General features: G+C 43.6%; 2 protein-coding genes across 3 annotated transcripts in view; both read left to right on the top strand.

Annotated features, from left to right (window-relative positions):
- The first annotated feature begins 3,681 nt into the window (after nucleotides 1-3,681).
- Nucleotides 3,682-11,206, top strand: cnp (2',3'-cyclic nucleotide 3' phosphodiesterase). Its single transcript, XM_072692973.1, has 4 exons — nucleotides 3,682-3,951; nucleotides 7,000-7,732; nucleotides 8,206-8,333; nucleotides 9,418-11,206. Exons 2-4 carry the CDS (start codon nucleotides 7,018-7,020, stop codon nucleotides 9,892-9,894), a joined length of 1,320 nt encoding a protein of 439 aa, XP_072549074.1. The 5' UTR covers nucleotides 3,682-3,951; nucleotides 7,000-7,017; the 3' UTR covers nucleotides 9,895-11,206.
- Nucleotides 11,207-14,980: 3,774 nt separating this feature from the next.
- The window catches only part of aclya (ATP citrate lyase a), a 41,651-nt gene continuing 31,897 nt past the window's right edge, over nucleotides 14,981-24,734 (top strand). Inside the window, exons 1-4 of one of the 2 annotated variants that reach the window (XM_072693557.1) lie at nucleotides 14,981-15,080; nucleotides 17,549-17,624; nucleotides 21,821-21,998; nucleotides 23,482-23,604. In XM_072693557.1, the coding sequence (XP_072549658.1) occupies nucleotides 21,840-21,998; nucleotides 23,482-23,604 (282 nt within the window). In that variant the 5' untranslated portion in view covers nucleotides 14,981-15,080; nucleotides 17,549-17,624; nucleotides 21,821-21,839. The remainder of the gene's footprint in view (nucleotides 15,081-17,548; nucleotides 17,625-21,820; nucleotides 21,999-23,481; nucleotides 23,605-24,734) is intronic. The other variant, XM_072693556.1, reaches the window with a different exon arrangement.

Genomic DNA, 24,734 nt, shown 5'->3' on the forward strand with positions numbered 1-24,734 from the left:
TTATTTAGTTTAGTAGCAACTTTTATTTCAAGTGACTGTTTTATGCTCCCTGACCATTCAGCTCCCAGCTCCTTCAAAACACTGCAGTCACATCTCTTCCTCTGTGTGTGTGTGTGTAGTGGTACACACTCTGGACTGATATCTGTTGTTGTTGGTCTACTGGTATGAAATAACTGGTTTATAGTGGGTGAATGTGCTATTATTTGGGTTTCTATAGAGTGTGTGTGTGTTAGCATTAGCGTTAGCCTTCACTCGGTTCTGAAATGGCTCTTCAGTGCTGGTTTAAAAACAGAGAAAGGCGTGCGGTTCTCCCGCTGGTAAAACAGATTCAGATATTTCAGGTTCAGATATTATGGTCTGTTTTCATGTTCCACTGTAAAATAGCTCCACACTGCAGAACCTCAACTCCTTTATTTACCTTGTGAGAACGTCTGCACTGCTGCAGACGGCTGGGCAATGCTGTCCAGTTGATGGTGCCTTGAGGCATTTTAAACACCATGGTTAAAACTAAGAATCTGAACTGAATTAGGATTAAAACAGCAGATACCTGATCCATTAAAACATGCCTGCATAGGCCCGATCCACTTGATCGGATCAGATCCCAAAATTTATTCAGGGCCTTTTGATGTCCCATTTTTGGTGTTCCTGCAGACTAAGGAGCTGTCACTATGATCAGAGAATCGCTGGTTTGAATCCCGGTCATGCTGCTAGCCATCGGCAGCCGAGGCCGAGAGCCTGGCGTCTGTAGGCTGGTGCGTTGGAGCCGGGTGTGTGACACGTTTGTTGTCCAGCGATGTTGCATCATTGCCAGTTAGAAAAATGAGTGACTTGACTGCGCACATGTCGAAGGTGGCATGTGCTGGTCCATCATCACTGGTGTCGGGGGCATTGTGTGCAATTGGGAGAGGGGGATTACATATGGGTTGGCAGTCGAAATTGGGGTGAAAATCGGGTTAAATTTAGAAAAGAAAAGAAAAAAAGATTAGCATGCCATTCAAACCTGACACGGGTTTATCCATTTTTGTAATAATATTTTTGTAATGAAAATAAAATTATATAAATTATGTAAATAATATTTTTGTATCATTTGAAAGCTGTCATCTGTTTTCTATGTAGTGACATGGCTGAGATATCAAAAGGCAATACAAGGGCTCTTATCTACCTTTTACAGTCTGCACATTAAAGTTTCTCCCCACTTGCGAAGTTCTATTTTGGGAGATAAAAGGTTTCTGCACCACATCAACACAAGGAAATATAGACAAATTGTATTTTTGTCTTCAGGGTGTTTCGGTATCAAAAAATTAAAAGACAGATTACATAACATTAAAAGTGTGTGTGTGTGTGTGTGTGTGTGTGTGTGTGTGTGAGAGCGCGTACGTGTGTGTGCGCGCATGCATGCTCTGTGTTTGTGAGAAAGTTATGCAAGGACATCACATACCTGTACCTGTGGAAAGGCAGTTTCAGCTTGTCTGTATTTGTCCCACAAAGGCCTGGGAAACCCAGAGATTTAGATGAGCTGATTAGGCCTTGATGCTTTGTATGAAGTCTAGACACAATAACATTGATTTGGCTAGCTTAGTGTAGCTTAGCACACTCACAGCTCATGGTAAACTAAACACAGATCCAAGCTATTCCAGCACTAAATCACTCTGTAATTCTCTGTTGATATTGCTCCTCTTTTAAACCCTGTCAAGAAAGGTCCAACTACATGCAACTCTGCAGCACTGATGTCGGAGTCAGTCGTATAAGAGCTTACAACACTCTGGCAAGACCTGACTAGTGAACTGGTGCAGGTTGTGTAACTAAACGGCTCTTTTTAGCAACATCTCAGAGTGAGTTTTTCCTCTCTTTATTAGATTTAAAGTGGGTTAGAAAACAGGGCTACTGCTAAACAGTAGTTCTCAACCAGCTACATGGACCATCTGACCTTCACTACATGTTCCTCTGTGGCAATGTGGGTGGAGATGAGTTTCTATCCTTGGCATCTTGATTTACAGACACATAAAATCTCTACTACTATCTTAACTATACCATTACATTATCATACAAAATTGCATTTAATCTTTTAATAAACTAATTTACCCTTTTTAAGTTGAATTAGTTTATTGTTATTAACTATTAATAAATTATTTTTTTAATGTGGTATATTTTAGACATTAGATTATATGTTAATATTGTACTTTTATTAACTAATCAGTTAATGGATTTAACTAATACCACATTAGATTTAGCCTAATGTTAGTTCCAGTCAGAATGGTTGCTGCGATGGTCTAGATGTGGTCACACCCCCTGACAAAAACGCCCCCAGGCAACAGTCTCCTTTGAGATGGACGCCTTTGATGATTTCTTAAATTACATACATCCTTGCTTTTTTATTTAAGAACTAAATACAGATTTTACTTCACTAAAAATACTGGTTGTTGCTGTGGTTTTAAAAATACCAGCAACAAGATCCCCTTTAGCTCTCCCTGCTGAGAAATCCAGCCAAAGGCCAGCTTTTGCTGGTAGCTGGTTTCAGGTGGTCTAAGATAGTCTTTGATGGTTGAAAAGTTGGTCACCAGTCGTAAACATACCCTATGTTGATAAGCTAGCTGGATAACCAACTCTTGACCAGCACAGTGTCTGTTACATTTGGTTTTGATCATGCAGGTCATCCAGTTAAGTGATGCTGGACATATGCCGGTCGACCAGCTTGGTCAAGCTCGGTCATACTAGTGATCTAGCATGGTCAAGCTGAACCATCAAACTTAAAAGAAAACATACTCTGTGCTGATCAAGAGCTAATCTGGTCAACCAGCTTGAACAGCTTGAGCAGGCCAGGCTGTTTTTTCAGCAGGAGTCCCAGTGGCCAGCCCAGTCGTTCGTGGCCACGCCCCCTCGCCTGAGGGACGCTTTCTGCTTATTATACACATTAATGAATTAGTAAACTCCTTGACTTTTGCATTAGATTTTAAAAAAATATTTTATTTGAGTCAGCGGAACTAAATTAAAATGAACTCAATTTTATTTATACAATCATCACCACGCCCCCTGCCACGCCCCGTCTCCTTCAAAAAGCTTTGATGTCTACTCAAATTACATATACATCGTCCTTTTTTATTTTTTAAACATTGACAGTCTTGTTTTTTGTGTTTTTTACACAAATAAAATTGTGAACGCATTAAGATCCCTTCAGCTCTCCTTTGCCGAGCCGTTCGTGGCCACGCCCATGTGTCTTAGAAGCGAGTTATGCAGATTTGGTGGGCGTGAGCTTAACCACTGACCACACCCACCCCGCTCGTTACATACGGACATACAGTTTTTCGTACCAAATTTGTGTTTGGCTCAAAGAAACAGCTTTACTTTCGCATTATAAGTAATTTAGGATTTTTTTAAAGTCTAAAACTCCTCTCAAGGTTGTCAAGTATGAACGTCGCCACGCCCCCTGACAACAGCGTCCTCTGATAGCCTTTTTTTTTTTTACTTAAATTATACGGACATCCTTACTTTTTAGTTTTTAAACCGTAAATGGCAGATAAGCAAGCATTGCTCTCCTGCTTTGTGGATTTCACACAATAAAAAGGCTCAAGGCTGCATTACGAAGATTCCCCTCAGCTCTGAGTCACCGAGCCGTCCGTGGCCCCGCCCACTCATGTGAAATAAGCCTGCACTCGGAGGGCGTGGTCTCAAAAGCACGGACCACACCCACGTCTGCTCGTCCGTGAACGTCGTGCCCGCGCGCGCGTGCCCGTGCACCAACACAGCTCAAGAGCGCCGTGGCCTCTGCTTCGTTTCCCCGGATCTCTCCTCAGCCAGGCGGGGGGTTCAGTTCAGCATCGCGCGAGAAACGAGGGGGCAGAAGAATACGGGAAAATAAAAAAGGAAAGCTGCTGTTTGCCTCTGCACGAGCCCGGTGTTTGTCTTTAATTTCGGGAGCTACACGAGCTACTTTACTTAAAATCGTCAGCGCTGGTAAGAAGACCTTCTTTTATCTCCTCTGGACCCGCCTAGCTGAGCACGGTTTCCTCTTTTTGTTTTTATTCAGCCGCGTGCTTCTTCTCGGTAGTCTGGAGGCACCACGTGGCCTGGGCCAGCGTGTTTTTGGCCTGGGTTCTGTCAGACGCAGCGCTTTTTTTGCCCCGTTGTGCCACGCTGGTGTGTGTGTGTGTGTGTGTGTGTGTGTGTGTGTGTGTGCGTGCGCGCGCGCCTGTGTGTCTGTGTGTGTATGGTGCAGCCACTCCCCACATCTTCTCCAAAATCCAAACCTGGTCCTTCTCCCCCTCTAAAAAGCCTGCGTTCACCCTCCCAGCCCTCTCACACATCACCAGATTAGCCAGCTGCCTCCGCGCGCCACTTTTTCCTCCTGTTTTTGCCACCAGGTTAATTATTTCCAGCTGTTTCCAGCTGTCCTCGTTTTTTGCTATGCGTCTGTGTAATGCAGGCTCGCCATTAACCCCTGTGTTCATGCATTGTGCGTCTGGCTGGGTGCTGAGGAGCTGAACGTTGTCTGGAGCTTTGCGTTTCTTTGTCTGACGTGCAGCAGCAGCAGCAGGAGTAGCAGCAGCAGCAGCAGCAGGAGTAGCAGCAGCAGCAGCAGCAGCAGCAGCAGTGCACGGCGTGGCCCAAATCTAATTTGATCGCACAAAGAAAGAAAGCGATGCAAACCATTTGCAGGTGTTGCAGTCTCACGCTGGCCGGCCTGGTCCCTGCGGTCAGATATTCTGGACTTCTGCCGTTTCTGCCCCCCCTTTGTGTGCCCCCTGTTTCCCTCTATGTTTTGGACAGCGTTAAAGGTAAAACTAAACGCTAACTGCTGGCCTGCTGTTGCCTTTCTGTCCACGTTTGCTTCAAATGTGGGCTGCATCACTGTAAGCAGGCCTCCTTCCTAAGGTGCATAAGGTCCTAGTGGGTCTGCTAGGTGCCTATGACTGCCTTAGGTGCGTATGGGCCTCTAGTGGGTTTGCCAGATGCATAAGGGTCCCAGTGGGCTTACTGGGTGCACAGGGCTGTAAGGCTGGAAGAATATGGTAAAGTGTATCTAATCTATCTACAGTTATTAAGTGTGCTGTCTGACCAAAGGACCTGTCTGGACTGATCGCTGTCAATGCCGCTGGGGCTGGGCCTGGGCCTAAAAGCTGAAGTGTGCTGAGTGGTGCGCAGGAACACTGGTCAGCTGATGACTGATAGTGGGCTGTGCCTGTAAAATCGAGAAAAGGACAGTCGGCTGTTTTTGAATAGAGAAAATGTTGGTGGAGATGGAGTGATGCCTTTTGCCCAGGCCCTCCATAGCTGGATGAGGGAGGGGGGGAAAGGAGAAGGGGGGGGGATTTAGGGAGGGACTGTGGGTGAGACAGCAGGAGAAAGATGGCTGGGGAAGTGCAGACGGCAAGCTACGGGAATTGTGCTGACGGCATCAGTGGCGGTTCCTCAAATTTCAGCCTGAATTCCCTTAAGAGACAGAGGAAATTAGTTTTTTGACTTTACCTGAGGAGGCAGGCCCGCACGAGGCTTCCGAGAATGAGCTCATATCTGAGGGGGGGCGTCAGTTGGACTGCAATTAATAAGGGTTTGGAGAAATGGGTACCAGGGATGTTTAGATTTATTAAAGGGTGCAAATCATGGCAGGCTAAAAGTTTCCCCCTGTTAAAGGTTCAAAGCCTCGTACCATTTAATCCTCAGTTCATATAAATAAACTGCACTGTAAAAACAGCCTGGGCTGAATACCTTGTTTTTGTGAGGTCACAAAACAGCACGATCAGCCCCGCCCACTAATGCTGAGGTTTGAGGAAGAGCTTCAGCTTGGACTGCTTTGAATGAGGGGCAACGCAGAACAGCCAATCGGAGCAAATCTCATATACATATCGCTCTTAAAGGGGTCGCTGGTTCCGTTTGAAATATGAACAGTATTAGAAAGCTGCACTCTTAAAAATGAAGGAGCTTCAAATGGTTCTTTGAGCAACGACACAGCCGAGTGAGGAACCTTATTAAAGGTCTCAAAGTTCACTTGATGAAAAGGTTCTTTACCAATTTAAAGGTTCTTCACACTCTGTATTTATCCCCTGCCTTACCATGACTAAGTTGCTAAACTTGGTGCTAATATGGGGGTGGTTTGTGGTTGTGTTTTGACATTTCCTGATTGGTTGTGTGTATCTCGAGATTCCGAACAGCTCAGTTTCTCTAAAGCAAATGAGATCTGAACGCTGAACAAGGAACATCTAAATCTGGATTAACGCTCCAAACACTGTTATGAATATCTAACGGTGACGGTTGCTGGATTATTCGCTAGAAGCCTTTTTAATTAGCCATATGCTGCAAGGCCATGTCCCTGTGACGGTGAGTGGGGGGAGGAAATAACCGATTTGTGTGACTACAGCTGTTAATTTCTGCATATGTGCAGAACAGTTACAGTTTGTTAAAGGGGAAACTCCGCTCATGTGTCCAACTCGAACATAATTAACTCATTTAAGGTGTAAACGGAGTTCGTGTGAAATCCTCTGCTGGAGAAATTTGCTGAGTCAGATTTGTTTACAGTGGGTTTGATAGAAAGCAGACGTGGAAATCGGGTTGAGTGTGTCTGAAGGCTTGCTCTCAGAAAGGTGCATAAAAATCTAGGTCTTGTTTTATGAAGGTTTTAAAGCATTCTGGCCTATTTCTGCTTTACCATAATCAACATGCTCTCTCTTTGGACAGTAGATAACATGGCTATATTTGTGCCTTGGGCATTTTACCCTTGGTTCTTATCACTATGTCTGTAAAGAAGGGAGTGTTGCCAAGTTTCTCTAAAATGCACCCATGTTTCCCATGTACTTCACCTCTGAATTCTGCAGAAATTGAGACGTTTGTGGAATTCCCCATTAAATTAGACAACGGAAGTACCTATAACCCACTGGTCATCTAGGGTCAGTTACTGCTGCTGCTGCATATCTGAAACACTGCCTAAGGATGCATGTTTTGACTCTCATTTGTGAGGTTAGCTTCTGTAGAACTGATATTGATCTCATGTGCCCCCCCCCCCTTCAGACTCTCTGCTCTTGAGGAATGGAAGTCGATCAGAATCAGGAAGTTCCAGAGGCTGTCGCCGAGTCACAGGCCGAAGAGAAGGAATCGCCCGCTCCTGAGGAGCCCAAGCCTGAGGAGGTGAACGAGACCCCCGCGAGTCCTCCAGAGGCAGCGGAATCACAGGTGAAAACGCCTGAACCAGAGATGGAGACCACAGGGAACGCACCAGAGGTGGAGCCTGCTGAAGCCAGCTCACCTCCTGAGTCAGTCAAAGTAACCGAAAGCGCGGAAGTGGCGGTGTCCGCTGCCGCAGCAGCTGAGGAGGTCAAGGCAGTTGTTTCAGAGGTGGAGAAGCCTGCTGAGAAAAAGCCAGAGAATGAAGTAGTGGAACAGAAGGCCGCCGAAGAGCCAGAGAAGAAACCGGAAGCTGTTGAGAAGCCCGCTACCGAGTCCGAACAGAAGGTGGAAGCCGGGGATGCTGGAAAAGCAGACCCTGCTGCCGCAAAGGAAGCAGAGTCGACAGAGAAAGCAGGTGGCGAAGCACCGGAGACAGAGGGCGAAAAGCCGTCGGAGGCTGAGGGGGACAAGGCTGAGCTCCCGAAAGAGGCGGCGCAGCAGCCCAAAGAGCCAGAGCTTCCAGAGTTCTTTGGCTGGTTCCTGCTAACAGAGGTTGAGGAGAGGATTAAATGCTCCACTATGGACTTCCTCAAGACCCTGGACACTCTGGAGGCCTTCAAGAAACATCTTAATGAGTGTGAGTGGACAGTGGGTCTGTATGTTGGCTCACTATATCTAGGACTTTTAATGTCTGATGATGATGCTAATAATAATGATGTAATGTAATTAGGCCAAATGTGCTTAACTGAACAGTAGCAAAACATGCACAGTATTGACAGGCATTAGTAATGAGCCACTGTCAGCAGAAAATATTGAATCTGATCAAATCCTGTATCAAATCTAGCCTGAAATAGCCACACACACACACACACACACACACACACACACACACACACCCTGTCATGTGACAAAGTTGTGTGTTTCTTCCTGTGGGTGTAGTGTTGGAGCACTTTGAGCATGATGGCTTACTTTTACATCCTCATGTGGTTTATTTTAAGTCTTAGCATTAAATAAATTCATAAATGCTCAAAATAATGCAATTCTTTGAGTAATCCTGACTGCATAGACAAATTTATTTTATTTATTTATTTATTTTCTTTCTGCTTATAGTTACTGGAGAAGCAGAGAAAGAGGTGGACCTTGAGCAGTACTTCCAAAACCAAGGACCGCTCCACTGCACGACCAAGTTCTGTGACTATGGAAAGGCAGAGGGGTCAAAAGAATATGCTGAACAACAGGTCAGTTTCTGTTCGAGGGGAAGTTACTGGTTAGTGTGTTACTTCTGACTTGTCCTTCCTGTCCAAGAAGAAATTTAAGAAATTGAATAACCGAGTCAAGAATGAAGGGAAAACCCGAGTAGCTTAAAAGCCTCTGAAGCCGCTACAGTTACCATGATCTCAAATACCGTTACATTAAACATGGCTTTGCAAAAAGACCATAGTCGTGTACATGTCACTTGCTTATTATTGACGTGGTTCCTGTTGTGGCTTAGTGTGCATTATTTGACTTGAATTGATTTTTTTTTTGTTACTTATAATAATTAATTAAATTTAAATGGGTTTGTATATGCTTTTTATATATTTTCACCACATATGTCAAATCAGCTTTACAAATAAATTTTACATTTCTAATATCAAATACATTTCTAGGGATTCAAATTCCGAACATTTAGATTCAATTAGAAGACTGAACGCTGGGGTCCCCTTTACCTGCGTCAGACCAGCTGCCACCCACCAGTCTGATCAGCAGGCTCCCCCACCACCAATGCCAGACCAGCTGCACACCCTCCTGTCACTGCTGCCTGCTTAATGACCATGTTAAAATCTACATGGACTCTTAACTATCTGACACAACTAATATTAACCACCATTACTCTAATTACTGACCATTACTACTGTGATTATATTAAGTTATACTATACTATGATTATTATGATTATTTTATTAAGATGAACAGAAAAACAGTCTTGGTGGTTCGGTGAGTTTAATCAATAATTTGAGTAGTTCTGATCAGAGAACTTGTGAGTCTTGGTTCCTCTTAAGGTTTCTTCCTCCAGCTTTGAGGAAGTTTTTCTTTGCCACTGTCACCTTTTCTTTCTCACTGGGGAATCTTATGTTGAAAATGTATGAATTTTCCTTCGGGTATTTTTGAGTATTCGCATGTATTTAATTAAGCCTCCTAACAAAAGTGCAATCATCCTCAGTGTAAGCCTTAATTCACCCCACCCCCCATCTTTTTAAAGGTAGCTGAATCACAGGTCATCGGCTTGTACGTTCCCACCCTACAGACAGCTCAACTCGACCTTCCTTCTTTCCTCTGCAGGTGGTGAAGGACTCACTGGGCAGTTCAGCAGAGCTGTCCGTCGTAGGTCTCATGGTCACCCCTCGTACGTTCGGAGGCCACGTGGCGCTGACTCCGGAGCAGCTGGAGCTGTGGCCCGCGGGGGCTGACAAAGAGGGTGTCCCCGAGTCCTCCCTGCCCACTGTAGAGGGTCTCCCAGCAGGCAGCCGCGCCCACGTCACCTTGGGTTGCGCAGCGGAGGTGGAGGCGGTTCAGACCGGCCTGGACCTCCTGGAGATCCTGGCCCTTAAGAGCGAGAGCCAGGAGCCAGTGGCTGTCGAGGAGCTGGAGCTGGGCACACTCTCCTACTACGGCCAGGGCCGCTGGTACCTGACCTTGAGGGAGGCAGTTACGTGCGACACCACTTTCTCCAGCTTCTCCGAAGACAAGCGCCCCGCTGAACCGGCCAAGAAGGAGGGTGGCGAGAAGAAGAAGAAGCCAAAGTGCTCCATTCTGTGAGGGAGCTGGAGAGGAGCCCCCCCTGTTTGCCTGAGGCTGGTTTTCTGTACGTGTGATTTTTCTTGCGTGGTTGCCGTGGGTTGTGTGTATGTATTATTTCAGCTTTAGTGTACGCATAGGGCTGGGGGTGGGGGAGTTTTTGGTACATACTGCAAGCCCCTATCATTCCAAAGCAGCCTACTGACTCCCAGCCCTCCCCTTTAGCAGGTGCCTTTTTCCCCCTCCCTCCCTTTTGCTTGGCAGCACAAGCTCCGGGGCCTTAGAATCTGCCTTAAGGTCATTTCTCACCCTGCTGTAGGTCATAGTTCACTCGTTAGGTGCTACTAGCTCACTTGGCTTTGGCCACTGCACTATCCCTGTTCTCTTCTCTTCTGCACTGCTGCATTCAGTCAGTCTTCCCTGCACTTGATATGAGGTTAGCCTACTTACTGAGACGTGTTTAGCTCTGTTATTAGTTTAGCCAGCAGCTACACTTTGTGGTCACCACCACTCACTTCTTCTAATTTAGTTTAGATGATCTTTTTGTTAATTTGAGCGCACCGGAGTGTTAGAACGTCTGGCGGTCAGATTCTGCAACTAGATAGCCAATATTGGTGCCAAACCATTGGCTTGGCTCGTTAATCCTCCAGTTTGCTTCCTGAATTGAGGCTAGGTTTAATTCTGCGTGTGTATGACCGTTTGTTTGGGGGTGTATGTGTGCATGCGTGTTTGGGACGTTCGAGTATTTTGTGTATTTCTCCTCTCTTTACAGTAGTATTATGACTTTTGTGATGAGCTTCATTAAGACTGCATGCCGCATCAATTTGAAAACCACGCCCCACCGATTAGCTCCCCCCTTTTTTTTTCCTCTCTATATCCATCATGACCACATGTTCAGTCTTTTTCCCTGTGAGTGAAACTGTGAATGTCTTTTCGGAAAGCCGCCATGTGGCGCTGCAGTCAGCACATGGGAGCTTTCTTTCTGAATGTGCCGTCTGCCACGTTAGCCAACACGCCACCCTTCACATAACCATGGTATCTTCTGTCGATCTGAATGACGACACCGCACTATCGTTCTCTGTCGGTTTAGCTTTTGAGCTAGTCTCATACGTTCTCTCCCATCGCTGTCACTTTCGACAAAAGGTGCACTCTGAATACTGTGACTGGCGACTGCCTCCTGCCTTTCTCCGCAGTAGGGTGCTCGAAGGCAGCAGCCGTGCTCATGTAGGCCTCCGACACTGAGGCACTATGTTTTTTGCACTTACTTTTTTTTATTATTTGTTTATTTGTTTGTTTTGTACACTTAATAAAAGAATTTGCTTGGCTCTGACAACTTTGTCTGCTTTTTTTTTAATAATTATTTCCCCCCGCCATGTACTGTCAGCTGTGGCTTTCACACTTCCTCATTTGAGCATTTTAGGGTTTTCTCATTTTGCTGTTTCGGCCTGTCTTCCAAGGACACGATGTATGTAACCAGTAGTTCCAAATGGGTTCTTGCACCACAGTAAGCTCCTGTATTGTGCAGTGGCGCAGCAGACCGGCTGTGTGTTGAGATTTCACATTGCGCCAGGGCAGGGTCGTGAATAAAGGCCGTGAAGAGCATTTCCTGATTTCTGAAGTGACAGATGAAGCAAGTGGCTTTTTAAAGTAACTGAAATTCTCAGGCAAGGTCATTTGCATAAACATTTTCAAATGTTCTCTGGGTTTGTGAGAAGGTGCTACCCAACCAACCTGCTATGCAAAGAAAGCCAATCATTTGCCCATTAAAAATCATTTAGCACTGTTACTTAGTTATATTCAAATACTGAGAAATGTCATTTCCAAGTTCCTCCACATGGGGGCACTATTTAGTCCTAGACTGCCCTGCCCTGCCCCCAGTTGCTATGAAGATTTCATTGCGGCCAAGAAAGTGTCAGTGAGGTCAAGTACTGATGCTGGGTGATTTGTCCTGCCTCACTAAATCCACTCCGATCCAGGATATTGGATGGAGCTCAATCACTCCAGAGAAGACCATCAGGTCTACTGCTCCAGAGCATCCCGTTCTATGGGATTCAGAAACCGTGTTTTATTCAGTATACAAAATGATTTCAGGTGGCAGAGTAGAAGTTTGGCTCATTGGATTCGTCAGTTTTATAACCCTGAATCACTGAAATCTCGTGGTTTCTGGCCTTTACTAACTCAGCTGATGATTCCCTGCCAGGACTGGCTGACCTAATCTCTCTGGATGTGTGTGAATGCACACGCTTGTCAGACAGACAAAGGTGTGTGTGTGTGGTGTGGTGGAGGGGAAGGACGCACCCCATTAATCTCTTTTCCACAGACATTATGACTGTGTTTGTAGTCAGACATTAATGTACGGTTATTTGTAGTATTTTAATTTTTCTTGACAGCAGTTGCATTTATATTAGCAACATTTAGCTAATGCTCTTATCCAGAGTGACGTATGTTTAAGTCATGCTGCACAGGTAGGTAAATGCAGTGCTAGGAGTATTGCACAAACGCACACTGTAACAGTGAACACACATGCCCGGAGCAGTGGGCAGCCATCACTGCGGTGCCCGGGGAGCAGAGAGTGTAAAGGGCCTTGCTCAAGGGCCCAACAGTGGCAGCTTGCCAAGCCCAGGTAACAAACACACAACCCTGTCATCAACAACCAAGTGTGCTAACTGGTAAGGAAAACTCCAGTAAACAACTTTGACTAAGTATATTTCCAGAAAAGGCACCCTATTAACTTTTCTTGTACAAGTTAACATGAATGCATACATTTCTATAGATTTAGTCACTCTGGGTAAATCTCAGCTAATGAGCACAGTGATCCAGATGAAAATATATATTTTATACAGATGAGAATTAATAAGTGTTGAAATTATATTTTATTTTTATATTATATTTTATTATATTTCCATATCTTTCCTTAAGTTAATCTGCAGTAATGCTGCTTAATTCAGATCCCAGTCTGATTCAGTCTGATGTACTATTATTGCCACATTGTCTTATCTGGCTTATGAAACCTGTAACGAAAATGTTCAATCTCTGTATTTGCTTAGTCAGTGCCACTGCCCACAGATCAATAAGAACAGTCCTTTTTTAAGCTTGTATCTTTTTTATTACTGACTTAAGTCTTCTGGCTGGAGTTCTCAGACTGCATTAAGTAATCATAGTGAAGATAAAGAGCCAGGCTGTGCATTAGCGTCCCAGTCAGGCCTGCCCACTTTAGTGGCCAATGTTTTAATTTCACCTACCTTACCTTAGAGAGAGGGTCTAAATGATATAGAGCCTGTCCTGTGGAAGGTACAGAGTGTAAGTAATAGACATTCTGTCCTTTGGAAAGCAATACAGGGATGGGCCGCACCCTTTTAATTAAAAAAACTAATCATAATAAAACATGCATATTTGTGCACCTCTAAATAACCTCCTCATTTGTAGAACCATAAAAAATGGTTCTTCAGTGGTTATTAAGTAAAGGCTGTGGCTCTTTTTAGAACCATGTCATCAGCTCATTTGGATGCTTAAAGGATTCTTTGCCTGATTAAAGGCTTCACATTGTTTGATAGCCTGTTGTAGACGGTTCTATATAGCAGCAAACAGGTGACTGTATACAGCCATTGGTGGAACCTGTGAGTATTACAGTGAGGTATTACATTTTATTACATTATACTACATTATATTTCCACCATATAATTCTATCTAAAATGTATGTGCTGTCAGACCCTGTGTTTCCTCTGCTGGATGCTAGTGGAATAGATGTGGCTAGCAGGTGGGAGGTGCAGTGATTAGGGCATGCACCTAGGGTAAATGGGGACATCCCAGTTTTTTAGGAACTTGAGACAAGTAGTGGTGTGCTCGCTGAGATCCAGGGTAGAGGCCCAGGAGACCACCTTAATTTTAATCTCTCTAGGAGAGGTTGTGTTTTTCTTTATTCTCTATGGTCTCTGTTGCAGAACCTGAAGGCCCTAGATGACCTCAGATCTTTTTCGCTCAAGACATCTGACTTAGAAACCTCAATAAAACTAATTATATATATATATATATATATATATATATATTCATTTGTGGTTTTACATTTTATATGTTGCATTCTCTCTCTCTCTCTCTCTCTCTCTCTCTCTCTCTATATATATATATATATATATATATATATATATATATACACACACACACACACAGTTTAACCCTACTTATTTACTCTCAGCCCACACTGTTGTATGAGTGAACTGCTTTCAGTCACAGGGTAGCCAATCAGAGTCCTTTTACAAATATTAGTCTTTAAGGCTGGGTCTGTTGAATACAATAAATTAAAACACAAAATTATTTGAATGATCAGTTTCTTTAAAAATAATAATACTATACTACTACTACTACTACTACTACTACTACTAATAATAATAATAATAAAACCTATTATTAAACCTATATTATTATGAACCTATTATGAAACCTATCATAGAAACCCTTTAATATTATATTAATATATAATACATTGAATTATATTGATGCAAAATGTGAATAAGACATCGATGGTCAGTGATACTGAGGTGGATAGCCAGAGGTCCACCACTCACTAGCCTCTGATTATCAGCAGTGTTGTGGTCAGAAACCGCCCAGGGATTTAACAGAGGGGCTACAGCCTGTAATCGAGCACCTACAGTATAGAGATCTGTAATATGGGTGGAGCTCATCGAGCGAAGCTGTTTCTAATAAAAGCAACATTTCGGATTTCTTAAACTTTATTGATTTTGATCGTTTTTATGTGGCAAAGCTGAACTGGTTGCAGCCTGTTTAGGAAATCGGTGCTTTCAACACTCCGTTGACCAACAGTGGCTTTGAGCCACAATCCATCATTTATGAGCGAATCTGAACTTAATTGTAGCAGGCGGGTGTCCACGTGCTCGACGAGACTCTGTCTGATTGGTCAACTCAGAAAGCGTGGACGTTATGAACCAATCAGAATCTGATCCGATCAATGAGTCGCTCTGTTCGCGAAAAAAAAGGGTGGGCTTGAACTTTACGCTGATTGGGTGGAGCTAGCCAATGAGAGAGCGGGTAGATCGGCTCAGTCCATCGTCAGACACGGAGGGGGGGAGAGAAGAAAAGGGAGCATTGAGAGGGAACCACAGCTTTAAGGGAGAAGAGGAGAGCAGTGTGCACCTTACATCTCTCAGGAGTTTGACGATCACTGGCTCATTCATTCATTCATCCATTCGCTGGTAAGTTAAGTCAGATTTTGTGTCAGTTTAGTGTGAACTGAATGAGGTTACTTAACATGAGCCTATTTACAACTGACCCAACTATTTTTCAGATTATCAGATTATTATTCAGATTATTATTAATGCTGTGGTTTTTATTTATTTGTTTATTTATTTATTTATTGCTTAATAATCTGTCTGTGATATTCCTGTGTTATTCCTTCTACATTAAACGTCTAAATATGATAAAAATATTAAATAGAGGTTATGTTTGAGATCTCTGGCTTATTTCATGAATGAATCCAGATGTGGGAGAAACACATCCACATCCAGCAGGACTAACAAGTTTCAGATGAGTCGCCGTTCCGAGGAAATAATTGAGTGAACTCTGTTTTTATCACCATATCATTACATCTACGCTCTGCACAAAGTACACTAAACCAGTTTAGCCTTCCTCATACCATGTAGTCACACTGCAGATCCATGAATCACACACCATAAACAGTAACCAGTCTGCCTGCTGTTGCAGAATCCTTAATAATGAACATACAGAACCTGGATATGATTATTGCTGCAATAGACATGGATTAAACCTAGATTTCACTAAATTGCAATATCAGTAATTTTACCATTAAAGATTCTATTTAGAAGTGCTGCACCGATACCGATACCGTATCGATATCAGCTCCAAAACTGGCATCGTTATCAGCAACAGAGAGAACCGATACCATTAAGCTTACTGACGGCCTGCTTTTTTCTTTACGTAGAACATCTTTGTTTGCATATTTTATTATAAAATCAAACATTTAAATAACCAGTAAAAGCCAGTCATAAATAATTATCACCATTAAACAGACATTTAATGAAACATTTACATTTTCAGCACTTTTTCTTTCCATGTGATGTTTTTTTTTTTTGGTTCTGAAACCAAAGTTTAAAAGTTTCCATTTTTTACTGCTTTAAAATGTAAACACCAGTAAAAACTGGTTGGTGAATCTTAGCAAAGGTTATGATTCCCTATCTACAAGTGTTTCTACATTGTGGCAATTCAAATGTGCAGTCCCTCAACAAGTAAACGCTGTTCTTTCAAGCTTACTGTATCTTATTTGACATAAGAAGGTGGAACACTATAGTTATCAGGATTTATAGCTGTCTATCCAGTATTTAAATCAGTGTTGGTATCGGTATCAGTACTTTGTATCGGCAGATACTTGAAAATCTGGTATCGGTATCTGGATCAGAAAGGGAAAAGTGGTATTAGTGCATCCCTACTATTTCGTTTAGGTTTAGACTTAATCGGGGTCTGGGAAATGGGTGAATGGTAATATATTCAGTTTCACTTGCTGTGGCCTGTGACTGGTAGTGATTATCACTCATCAGTATGAACGAAAACCACAATACACAGACAGATTTGGCACCTTATTTGAGCCCCTCATATTGTATCAGGTATGTTTTTTATTCTTTTGCACACACAATAAATGTTATTGCTTTGCTATTGTGCTACAGTGGCATGCAGAAATTCTGGCACCCCTGGTCACAAGTTTGGGCACCCCAAGAGATTTCAGCTCTCAGATAACGTTTATCAAGGGTCTCAGGCTTTTCCCAGTCATCGTTAGGAAAGGCCAGGGCCGAGTCTCAATCTGCGTCCCTGTCCGTATTTGTGCTCATGTGGACTGATGTGAAACCTCATCAGTCACAGCCTGTTCCATTCAGAAGTTCACATCTAGTCAAGCACAGTCCGAAGGCCCGGATGTGTTCTTGTTCACCCATGTTATTGGAATTGCACAGCCAATATCCCAGAATGCATTATGCAGCATGCTGCCGCTCCAATTGCAGAATTACCGCATGTCATCCTGCCAGGTCCATACTACCAGGTACACTAGTCTGGCACACTTTGTACTGATAATGCCTTCAGGTGATGCCTCAACATTCAGCAGCCATGGGTCCTTTAAGCAGCTGCGTAGCATTCTAAAAACTGCAAACGATGGAGAAAAGACCTTTGGGAAGATTTTGCAGATGGTGGTGCACTATTCTACTGTGCACCTGCGCCTGCACCTACATAGTCAGAAGTTATTAAAGGAACATTTAACGCCTCAGAGCTTCCCAATAAGCAGCCTTGGGCTCTCCTCTGAGCAGCTGCCTATGCTGTAGCATATGCCCACAGAGCCAGAGGAATTGGCCCCAGGCCCCAGGCCTGTGGCTGGTACTGAGGAGCATCCAAATGACAAATAGAAGCCGCAGTACAGCAAATTATTTGGCATCTTATTTGTGCCACTCACTTTGTAGCAGTTTAGACATCTCTGTCCTCTTTCCTTTGGTTAGGCTCGGTCAGATATAGACTCACACTGTAGACTGAATGTTATTGCGGATGGCGTTTTAGGTGTGAATATTTCATAGCACTTTCAGCCTGCTCAGATGGATAGTGTGATTGATCTGGAGTGCTGGCCTCCTGTTCCCCCTCACTTTGTCTCTCTCTCTGATCAATACAGAGAACACACTGTGGCCTTGCCCACTAATATAAGTGATTAAACTGAGCGGCACTGGAGCATCTCTTTAAAGTGACAGGTCAGTACCATGCAAAAGATACTTTACACGACTCTACCCTTCCCACAAATATAGTACATTAGCCAAGTTTAGTATCTTAGGTGTGCTTCTGGGGCTGTGAGGCTGCAACAGGGTGTTAAACCGCATGCCTAATCATTATTGGCCTCAGATTGCGTCGAGTTGTGGACCAACAATGGACAAAATTCAGTCTCTGAGATGGTTTATAGCCTTGAAATGATATTTTTTTTTCATTTTTGTAAGAGATTTGCTTGGTTATGAGTGTGTGGTGATGTAGTTGTTGAGTTTCTGGTTCCAGTTGGTGGAGTTTCAGCTTCTATTGGCTACATTAGCTACATTAGCCATGTAGCAACATCCAGTGCAATAAACCTGTTTTGGCTTTGGCATGAGGTTGTGTAAATTGTGTAAATGTGATAAGTTTTGCTAAACAGTCACCTTAAAAGAGAGCTGCCGGAAAGCAGCGACTGATTACTTTCTTGTGCAATAAGGTATCAGCTCCTTGGCCGTGATGTCATAAAATAGTGTGATAAACCGCAGTGTGTGTGTGGTTAGGTGTGTGGTGAGAGTGTACTCCAGCATCTCACACAGCTCACAGTTTCCCAGACTTGAAATGCTGACACGAACTGACCTTCTTATTGCTTCTGAATGGTGATTTATGACCGTTATCAATGTCTGCAGGCTGCTGGGGTGCAGCTGTGTGTTCATCAGTAAATTGAACAGGTCAAGGACCTGCTAGTGTCTCTCAATCAGACACTTGTGCCTTAATTGAACACTTGTGTTTGTTCGTCAAACATCTCAATGGCCAGTGAATGCAGTTTAATTTAAGGCAGGAAGGAAAGGCAGTGTTTTGAAGAGTCTGGGATGGTGAAGGAGGGAGATAACCAGAGGAGAACATGAAAATGCTTGATTGGAACGAGCAAGTTGGCAAATTGATGAACTTCTGCTGCTGCTGCTTCTGCTGTCAGGTGTGTTTCCATGAATGTGAAAAATGCAGCTTTGGCTGGTAGCTGGTTTTAGTTGGTCTAAGCTGGTCTTTGATGGTCAGTGTGGTTGAAAAGCTGGACATTCAAGCAACAACATACCTTATGCTGCTAAGCCAGCTGGTTAACAAGCTTAGCTATTGACCTGCATAATATACAGTATGTTGCTTTTGATGGACTAGCTGGTCTACTGGCATGGCCAACTTTACCAAGCTGATTACCAAGCCGGTTGAAGTTGATTAACCAGTTTAGTCTAGCTGGTCATACTAGTGTGGTCATGTTGAATAACAGCCATTATGACTAAGCTTGGCCTGCGGTGGTTGACCGGCATTCACTATACCACAATGCTGGTCATACTGGTCTATCATAACCGGCAACTAGCGGTTTAGGCCACAATTCTGATGAATGTTTCCTGTAGACTGGGATTTTTGCCACTTCTGGTAGACCTGTATGACCGTATGCTTCCAAACACCTGCAAATTCAGCTACTTCCTTCATACTATGGCCTTTGGCACGCCCAAATACAACCACACCTTTTAGCCAATCATTAACATTTGCTTTGCGACCCATTTTCCATACTTCCGATGAGACATTTACTGCACTGTACAACCTCTTCTCAATCTATGAATCCTGGCATCTACAGAGATTGAACTTACTACCACCTTAAACACACAAGGTGACCATTTTTTGTCTGGGCAGCTTAAGAAGAATGCTATTATGTTATACTGTGTTGTCAAATTGCGGCTAGATTGTTAGCGTGTGTGTGTGTGTGTGTGTGTGTGTGTGTATGTGTGTAGTGTGGCAACTATATTAGCTTATGGGTAGAGTGTGAGAGCGAGACACTGTAAAGAACAGCTTTTGTTTCTCCCTTTTTTCCGCTGTTTCTGTGAGACGTGTCAGAAATAGAAGGGTCAGTGTGATGCCCTCCCTGACAGCCTCCTGTCCACATTGTAATGCAAAACCCTGACAGAGTTCAGACGGGTGCCGTGATGTCATCAGAGGAGGACGACAGCCTGCCTGTCACGGGGCCGCTCATGTGTGGAGCTTTTGGGCTTGTCAGAGAGAAGCCAGTGTTATGTTCTGATGCTTAGATGATGTGTGTGTGGGTGTGTTTGTGTATTGTGAATGTAAAGACTGCTGGATCTGACTTAATTGAGTTGAACAAGAGAAAGTTAGAAGATGCCCATAGAATAGGACCATGAACCTACTGGCACCATGCTGCCTAATGCTAGGTGTGGGCTAAAGGGGTGTAAAGCATTGAGCTGTGCAGCAGTGGAAGAACTGTGTTCTCTGGAATGATGGATGGTGCTCCAGCCAATACTTTGGGGATGAGTTGGGAAGTTGGGGATGAGGTGGGATGGTGATTATTCAACATCCTTACCTTACCAACGCTATTGTTGCTAAATACAATCAAATCTTCACAGCAATGCTACAAAATCTAGTACAAAGCCTTCTTATCTGGACAGTAGAGACGGTAGAGTTACTTCAACAAAAGCCAGATAAACCCTTGTTGATTTTGGAAAAAACAGTGAATGAGCAGGTGTCCAAATACTTTTGTCCATATAGTGTAGGTTGTATGTAGATTGTGTTTGGGCGAATATTGCGTAGTTTTGAACTGTTGCTGAACTGCTACTATTTTAAGGGGTGAAGCGATGATGATGATTGTGGTGGTGATGTTGTTTGACCATCATGATTTTAGGAAACAAAAACCAGGCCCTGATTAGCCCTGAACGATCAGCCCTGTACTGTCTCTACAGTGCTTGATTGCACTGCATGAACATCAATCAAACCCTGCTGGGCTCAGTGCTGTCTACAGCACAAGGGCCCAAGCACTAATCATGTTAGCGTTAGCATCAAGGCTGTTTTTAGATTTTTGTTTTAAGGGGAAGGTAAAGAAAGAGGAGAGCTGCTAGAAGGGAGAGTTTATGGGGTGGGTGAGGAGGTGCAGTGGAAGGAAATCTATGCATTGTTTAGTAATGTATGTAGAAAGCATTGATAATTAGAATTATCTTTTAATTATCATCATTTAATGCTTTATTTAATCCATTACCTGTAGGTAGGAATACAGTATATCCTTAAATGCACCAATATGGGAATCGTCACCTGATGCTGATATCCAGTTAAAAGTATTGGAGCACACGCTCATTTTTTTGTTTTCGTAAGAGTAACTGTCTCTGCTGTCCTGGCAAAAAGACTTTCTACTAGATTTTGGAGGAGCACTGCTATGAGGATTTGATTGCATTCAGCAACAAAAGCCTTAGTGAGGTCAGGATGTTGGATGGTCGCCACCTCACCTCATCCCCAACTCCCCAACACATCCCAAAAGTACTGGATGGAGCACCATCACCATCATTCCAGAGAACACAGTTCTTCCACTACTCCACAGCTCAATGCTGGGGGGCTTTATACCCCTCTAGATCACGCCTGGCATTAGACATGGTGCCAATAGGTTCCTGTTTATCTGCCCCAGAGAGTCCTATTCTATTGACAGTACTTCTCTACAGGGACAAGACAAGCTGTGTGTGTGTGCATTTGCACATCTGTGTCTGCAATAGGTGCAACATAACTCCTTGAACACCATATTCATGATTCAGTTATTAATCCAAATGCAGAAACTGTTATGAATCATTGTTAACCATTTAACGTATTTTGTGGAGTACCCCAGGGTTCTATTGTAGGGTCTAGGAACTTTTAATTATGGCAGTATGAGAGAATATGAGAGTGAAGAACTAAGGTGTGGGCCTTCATGCAGAGTTTAATGGATTTAAAGTAGCTGAATGTATTCATTAGAAGGAGTGTCCACAAACATTTGGACATAGAGTTTAGCTGTCAATACAAAAATCATATATGTCCAAAATTTTATGGAAGTCCATTTAAAATGTCATTACGATTTTGGCGCATTTCTATTGGTCCATTTAACATGTAAAGAACAACTGCCAGGTTTACATCATGTTAAAAAGTAAAGAAACAGCAAAACTGGAGACACTGTTTTTGTCTTACAGTGAGGATCTGCTTTGATGTGGTTATAAATGCAGTAAAATTAATAAAATGCATAAATGTTAGTGCAGTAATCCAGCATCACATACATAATGCAAAACTTTGTTTTAAATATTAGTGCAATCTAAACATCTGTGTGAAGCAAATTTCTGCAATCACATTCTTGTATTTTTAGCTGCCTCCAGCTCTCCAACTCTCGCTGTGTCTCTCTGTCTCTGTCTAGTTCTGTGTGATCCAGCACTATGTCAGCAAAGGCCATCTCTGAGCAGACAGGAAAAGAGTTCCTGTATAAGCACATCTGCACCACAGCGGCAGTGCAGAACCGATTCCGCTACGCTAACGTGACCACAGAAACACGCTGGGACCAGCTGGTCCAGGATCATCCATGGCTTCTGACTGAGGTAGGTGAGAACATGGGGGGGGGGGGGGGGGTGTTTCAGAGTGCAAATATCAAAATAAAAACATTGTTTTGACATTAACCTCCAACGTTGAGCAGACGTGGATTCTGATTGCCACCGTGGACTGGGGGTTGCAAGTTCGAATTCAGAGCCATGCCGCTTTGCCATCAGCAGCTGGAATTCAAGAGAGCACAACTGGCCGTGCTCTCTCCGGGTGGATAGATGTCTCTCTTCCCTCAGTATTCTTAAGCGTGGCTGGCTAGCACAGGCGTCTGTTAGCTGGTGTGGTGATGCTGGGGACCCGGTGCTTTCCTCAGAGTGTGTCGGCTGCCTGGCAATGCCGCATCGGCGGCAGTTCGTAAAGAGGCGGTGGCTGGCTTTGCATATATCAAGGGAGAGGCATGTGTTAAGTCCTTACCCTCCCAGTGTCGGAAGCATTGCTGGTGCTAGGGGGAGCTATGAAGGGTAAAAAAAAAGGGAAACATTCGACAAGCAAATTTCAAATTAAAGAATTCTGGTTGATTGGAGATCAATCATCCAATATTGGATGGACACAAGTTCCAGTGTTAGATAGACCTTGAATTTTGGTCGGTATGTAACGTCAATATGATGTTGGCACGATGAGGTTTGAAAAACATTGGTTATTTAACATCACAACTTAAACCAACAAAATATCAACATCAGCTGTCATCATTGTCCTGACATTGAATTTTGATTGCTCAGCGTCACAATCTACATTCAAACAGATAACAACTACTGACGCTAGTGGCCAGCTGGGGATGCTCCAGTGTGCTTTCAGTGATAGAGAGATAGAGATAAAGAGAGAGGGAGAGAGAGAGAGAGAGAGAGAGAGAGAGAGTGCAATAGTGGGACAGTGAAAGAAAGGAGAAAAGAATGCTAGGGATGATGTAAGTAAAAGCAGCAGAGATCAGGGGCCCTTTCACAGTGTATCACTGCTGAGACATCTCCCTCCAGAGCAGCTCTAAAAGCACTCTTAATCACCTTTATGGAGGAGACCAGCGGGTAATCATATTACGAATGACTCATCTCGCTCGCTCCCTCTCTCTCTTTCTTTCTCTCTCTGGGGAAAAGGTAGAGATGTAGGCGTAGAGATAGGGTTGATTAGTAAATTGCATTAAGCTCCACCCTCTCGTTCCTTCCTGGCCGTCCTCTCTGTGCCCTCATGTCCTCAGTGGTCAATCTCTATGGCCTCCTTTTCTTTCGTTACCTTCTCATGCCTTTTCCTCTCTTTTCCTTACTGTCCTTCTTTTCTTTCCTAGTCTTTTCATTCCTACCATTCTTTCCTTTTTTCATTTGCCTTCTTTTCCTTCTTCCCTTTATTGTCCCTTCTCTTCCTTTTCTTTCCTCTTCGATCATTTCCTTTCCTTCCTTCCCTTTCCCTTCTGTTTCCTCCCCTTCCTTTCACATCCTCTTCATTCCTAAATGTAAATGTTAGAAATCTTCTCATCATTTTTTTTCTCTGCAGCGACTGGTTGTGAAGCCAGATCAGCTAATCAAGCGCAGGGGGAAGCTGGGACTTGTGGGTGTGAATCTTGACTTACAGGGGGTCAAAGAATGGCTCAAACCCCGCCTGATGAAAGAGACCACGGTGAGGTCACACTCACACACAATTTTGAACTCATGCATACACACAAACAAAGACACACACACACACACACACACACACACACACAGAAACACAAATGTCTATGCATACTCACTCTTGCATTATACAGTCGGGTTTTTATTTTATTTACTCCTCAGTAAAAAGATCTTCTACTTGCAAGCATGAACAGTTTTAACACTGCCAGACCCTGTACTGCAGTAGACAGTGTGGGTGACCATTAAATCAAAATGTGTGTGAGAGAGACAGTGTCCATCACTCAGTGATAGACCGGGAAGCAGCTGGTGTGCGACGCTGTAAACAAAGATGGATGACGTCTTTCCAGATTGAAAGAAAGAAGGAAGTCCTTCTGGGAATGAGGAAAAATCCTGCACTCAGTATGCATTCATACTGTTGCTCCAGAACAGCAACTTTACTGCCTAGTTAAAACTGCTAGATTCACATCATGTCAAAAAGTGAACAGAGGCGAAATGGATATACATTATTCGTGCAAAAGTTTCCAGACACTCCTTTTAACACAGCTCAGACTGGCAAAAGCATTTAGCTGCTCTTTAATTGCAATAGAAAAGCATTGGCAATATAACAGAACCCTCTGGAGCAGCCACGCATGCCATCCAGGTGATAGAGCGGTACCATTCAGCACTGCGCTGTGGAGCAGTGGAACTGATTTCTCTAGCATGCTGGAGCTCCAGCCATTACCTCGGATAAGTTTCAGTGGCATTTTTGATCTGTTACTAATCATCCATTATCAATACCTGACCTCAGTAATGCTCTAATGTTCCCAAAAAAAGGCCTTTGCAGAAAAGTAGAGGCTGTTACTATGGCAAAGGGAAAGGAAAAGGGAAACTCCATACTATTACTCTGGCACAGTCACCACTGAAGTCTACAAACTTTTACACCTATAGTGAACATGTTTTTGTGTGACCGTGACGATATACAGACCTGTGCACAAGGTTTTAGGCACCTAAGATCATTATTTAAACCCACGTCTCTCAGCAGTAAGAGAGTAGAAGAAAGTAGGTGAGATCTTCTGAGCTAGTCTGAAGAACAGAGCTTGGTTCCTCCAGGTTTCTTCTGGACGCCCCCCAGTCCAGCCAGCACAGCGTGGACATGTT

This window comes from Salminus brasiliensis, chromosome 12 (assembly GCF_030463535.1).
Source record: "Salminus brasiliensis chromosome 12, fSalBra1.hap2, whole genome shotgun sequence".
Taxonomy (NCBI): Eukaryota; Metazoa; Chordata; class Actinopteri; order Characiformes; family Bryconidae; genus Salminus; species Salminus brasiliensis.

What these genes read in the sequence shown, in the direction of transcription:
- cnp (XM_072692973.1), top strand. Translation starts at nt 7,018, where the DNA reads ATGGAAGTCGATCAGAATCAGGAAGTTCCAGAGGCTGTCGCCGAGTCA. An exon ending in CAAGAAACATCTTAATGAGT is followed by an intron (nt 7,733 to 8,205) that starts GTGAGTGGACAG and finishes TTCTGCTTATAG; the next exon opens with TTACTGGAGAAGCAGAGAAA. An exon ending in AAGAATATGCTGAACAACAG is followed by an intron (nt 8,334 to 9,417) that starts GTCAGTTTCTGT and finishes TTTCCTCTGCAG; the next exon opens with GTGGTGAAGGACTCACTGGG.